This window comes from Solanum stenotomum, chromosome 11, assembly GCF_019186545.1.
Source record: "Solanum stenotomum isolate F172 chromosome 11, ASM1918654v1, whole genome shotgun sequence".
NCBI lineage: Eukaryota > Viridiplantae > Streptophyta > Magnoliopsida > Solanales > Solanaceae > Solanum > Solanum stenotomum.
In genome coordinates, this window is record NC_064292.1 from 33,795,145 (window position 1) to 33,799,173 (window position 4,029).

The 4,029-nt window shown below is 32.1% G+C and overlaps 1 protein-coding gene across 1 annotated transcript; it reads right to left on the bottom strand.

Annotated features, from left to right (window-relative positions):
- Positions 1-510: 510 nt before the first annotated feature.
- Positions 511-2,470, bottom strand: LOC125844689 (12-oxophytodienoate reductase 1-like). Its single transcript, XM_049524009.1, has 5 exons — positions 2,355-2,470; positions 1,994-2,134; positions 1,789-1,919; positions 1,548-1,722; positions 511-1,247 (listed from the first exon to the last, which is right to left on the bottom strand). The coding sequence occupies exons 1-5, from the start codon at positions 2,438-2,440 to the stop codon at positions 662-664; spliced, it is 1,119 nt and encodes a 372-aa protein (XP_049379966.1). The 5' UTR covers positions 2,441-2,470; the 3' UTR covers positions 511-661.
- Between the last annotated feature and the right edge of the window lie 1,559 nt (positions 2,471-4,029).

The following is a 4,029-nucleotide window of genomic DNA, read 5'->3' on the forward strand; positions in this document are numbered from 1 at the left end:
TTCCACAACAAAAATCTTTTCTACCAAACTTTTATTAAAAGTAAAATACGTTTATAATAGATTTCAAATAAAGGAAATTTAAGAGAAATACTAACATCTACATCACTTGCCACAAGTCCCACAACCTTCTTATATTATTTTAATTACCTTCCTTAAAAGAAAAAAATAATTAAAGTGAAAGACAAAGGAATATGCAAAAGCATCATAGCTATTCTCACTTTGAAATAATAGATCTAACAATTTTCATGTCTATTCTCACTATGGTTAATGATATTGTATAGGGTAAAAACAATCAGACGTGTGGTCCGGTTAGATCATTATACATGGATAATGATAGAAATTGCGCAAGGTAAAAGAAGATGAAATACATGGTCAAATCGTACGAGGATATTGCAATGGAAAGCCTACAATGTCTATTCTATAGGAACCAAACCGGGATAAAGATCAGAACAACCGTAGGAAGAAACTAATAACTAACACTAATCTTTGGTGATAGTTCAGGTACAAAACTCGCTTACATGACAGTTTAGGTAGGCACATATTTATTATCATTAAATAAGATGAAAGCATACATAATTCAAGTGCAGGAAATGTTCGTGATCTTTATTAATAGATCACTTCTTTTGTGAGACATGCAAGAAGTATCTTAAAAACCTTGGCATCATGCTGCGGTTTCTAGAAGTGGATAGTCAGTATAGCCAACAACATGATCAGATATGTAGAATGTCTCCCTGATATACTTGTTCAGAGGAGCATCTAGCTCAAATCGCTTTGGTAAATCTGGATTGGCGAAGAATAGACGCCCATATACAACAAGATCAGTTCGATCTTCAAGCAAAGCTTTGTTTCCATCTCCTCTATCGTAACCGCCAGCTACCAAAAAAGTACCTTTAAATGCCTTCCTCATGGGTACAAGGCTTTCAGGACATTCAACTTTTTCCGCAAGTGTTTTCATCCTTGGCTCAACCATGTGGCAATAAGATATACCATACTTATTCAAGGATTCAGCCATGTAAAGACCCAAAGCACTTGGGTTTGAGTCTCCTGATTCCATGTAGTCAGCAAATGAGGAAAGCCTAAATCCAACTCTGTCAGCTTCAATCTCATTTACAACTGCTTCAACTATTTCGAGTGCAAATCTACAACGGTTCTCTAAAGACCCTCCATATTGGTCAGTTCGATCATTGACTTGGTCTTTCATAAACTGGTCAATTAGATAGCCATGAGCTCCATGGATCTCAATCCTACAAATTGAGCAGATTACATAAGAAAAACTTGGTTTGAATGAGTGTTTTAGTTTGAAGACAATACTGTTGTGATAGTACATGGAGAGTTATTCAATGAAAGGATTGATGTTATTCAATGAAAGGATTGTATATCACAACTGATCAACTCACAAATAAATCAATCTAACAAAGAATAGATCAATTAATCTATTCTTTCAAGATTCTAGCTACTCATCTTTAAAAAATATAGTACAAATATTTTCTATTCCAGAATATCAGACAGAAATAGTTTTCCATTAAAGCAGTGAACTTTAGAAGAAATTTTTACCAGCTTCAATGGCATTTCTAGCAGCATGCCGAAAATCGTTTACAATGTGAGGAATTTCATCTGTTGTAAGGCGCCGTGGAGGGGTAAATTCTGCAACATCTAGTCCAATTTGAGGTGTTAATGGCTTGTCTGTGCAGGATATAGGATCCTGTCCATTGGGCTGGAAACCTGTAGATAGGAGTGGGTCAAAGTTACATTTAGTGATACATTAATTTTCTCTTCCAAGTGAGTTACCTGTGTTGGAAACTCTGCCCACATGCCAAATTTGGCAAAAGAAGATTCCTCCTTTGGAATGGACAGCATTTACAATTGGTTTCCAGGCCTCCACTTGCTCCCTTGTCCATATTCCAGGAGTATCAGTGTACCTTCCAATTAATAGGTGAATTTAGCAAAGAGTATCTAGAAGATGGCAATTGAGAAGTTGGTTAATTGCGGTTACCCTTGGGCAGTATCAGAAACTCCTGTGGCCTCGGCTATTAGAAGACCTCCTTTTGTGGTTCTTTGTGAGTAATAAAGGATAGCATGTGATTGTGGTACATTACCATATGATCTTTGCCTTGTTAATGGCGCCAATACAACTCTGGTAAACATATCAAGTGTTATAATAACGAGTAAATCACATTTTATCCATAGTTACGTAACCATAGATTTAAACGATACAATACAATAGAATTTAAGTAACAATTAAAACAAATATTGTATTTAAGCTAACAATATAATACAAATACAACAGGTAACAACCATCCAAATGGTAAAAAAAGGAATGAAGAGAAAATTGAATGGATGTGGTAGAAAAATACCTATGTGATAGCTGAAAGTTTCCCATTTTATAAGGGCTCAGTAGAGGGATATGTTGTTGTTTCCCTTCACCTGATTTGTTTTCCATTTCTTGATTTATGCAGCAATGACAGATAATAGCTATACAAATTTATAGGAAAGGAGAAAGTATAATATAAGGGAGTGGATCATGTGCTTAGATTCATTGCTTTCTTTTTTTATAATATCATACATAATTAATAAGGTCTGTGTACATCCAACCTGTTTTCGAGACTTCACTTGTAGGATGATATTAAGTATTTTATAGTTATTCAATTTACATAGGACAACTAAAATATTTTGGTGTTAGGCCATCAAACTTATTGAGACGATCCTGATCATAACCACCTTCATAGGAGAAATACATGACTATCATTGTTTTCATGTAATAATAAAATCACGTATGAGAATTTTAAAGATGAAAAGAGAATAAAATGTGGGAGAAGGGAGAGTATGTGTGTCTGTTTTTTGAGTGTACAAGTAAGAGAGGGGAAAGACAGATCAATAATTTAATGGTTAAATTTGGTAAAGTTTAAAACTTTGACCCATGTTAACAATGTACTTCAGTCAATTGTACTTTCAAGTATCTAAATGTTATGGTATGACTAATACATGTATTATTTTGGCATAATACATAAACATGACTCTTAACTTGGCGTCAGTCGATAACTATGACCTTTAACTTTGAATGTGCATAAGTAGACACTTAAACTTGTATAAAATTGAATAAACAGACACATCCATCCTACATGATACCCTACATGGAAATTTTGTGTCTACATGTAAAATGCCATGTAGGACACATGTGTCTACTTATTTAATTTTATACAAGTTTAAGTGTCTACTTGTGTATACTCAAAGTTGGAGGGCATAGTTGTTCGCTGATGCCAAGTTAAGGGTCATGTTTATGTATTATGCCTATTATTTTTGATGATGCATTCTACCAAACAATTTCTTAAGCTTAAAGTGCAGTGCATAAGAAAATGTTAAATATAGTGTATTACTAATGCTAGCATTAACTATAGATAAATAAAATTTTTATGCATTGTTTGGTTTGGTGTATTAAAAATAACATGCATTGTATAAATTTTTTTTTTACAAAAGTACCCTTCACAATTATAGTGGAAAAGATGTAAAAAAAATTGAGTGACAATGATGTCTTTAATCATGGTAATACATGTATTAAAACATCTTGCATTACTAATACCTAAATATTTGTGATATTAATAATAAATACTTAAATACACAATAGGATGTATAACTAATGATTACATTAGTTACTCATAGCATAAAAGAGTGTACCAAATAATATATTACTAATATATAGAGTTAATGTAGACATTAAACGACCCTTGCTTTTGGTAGAAAATAGAAATAATGCAACATTTTTTATCAAAATATATTTTATTCAAAAAGTTTCTTTAGAAAAATGATTCTTCTGCTGAAAGCAACGAAAACAAGTTCATGCATTTCTCATTAATGAGTTGTTTAGTAAGATTTATTTTTAAAATATAATATATGTGTCAATTACGGTATTATTTTGTTCTTTGTTTAGTAGATTTTTTACTCTATTTATAATTAATACATATATTAGATTAGTTTTATATACAGTATATTCAATATTATAAAATATATAATTAATATATATCAAATCATGAT

Bases quoted from the DNA above. Each gene is read 5' to 3' on its own strand.
- LOC125844689 (XM_049524009.1), bottom strand. From the start codon at position 2,440: ATGGAAAACAAATCAGGTGAAGGGAAACAACAACATATCCCTCTACTG. The intron at 1,920-1,993 runs GTAACCGCAATT...ATTAATTGGAAG, and splicing joins GTTTCTGATACTGCCCAAGG to GTACACTGATACTCCTGGAA. The intron at 1,248-1,547 runs TTTCTTCTAAAG...CTGCTCAATTTG, and splicing joins GCCATTGAAGCTGGTAAAAA to TAGGATTGAGATCCATGGAG.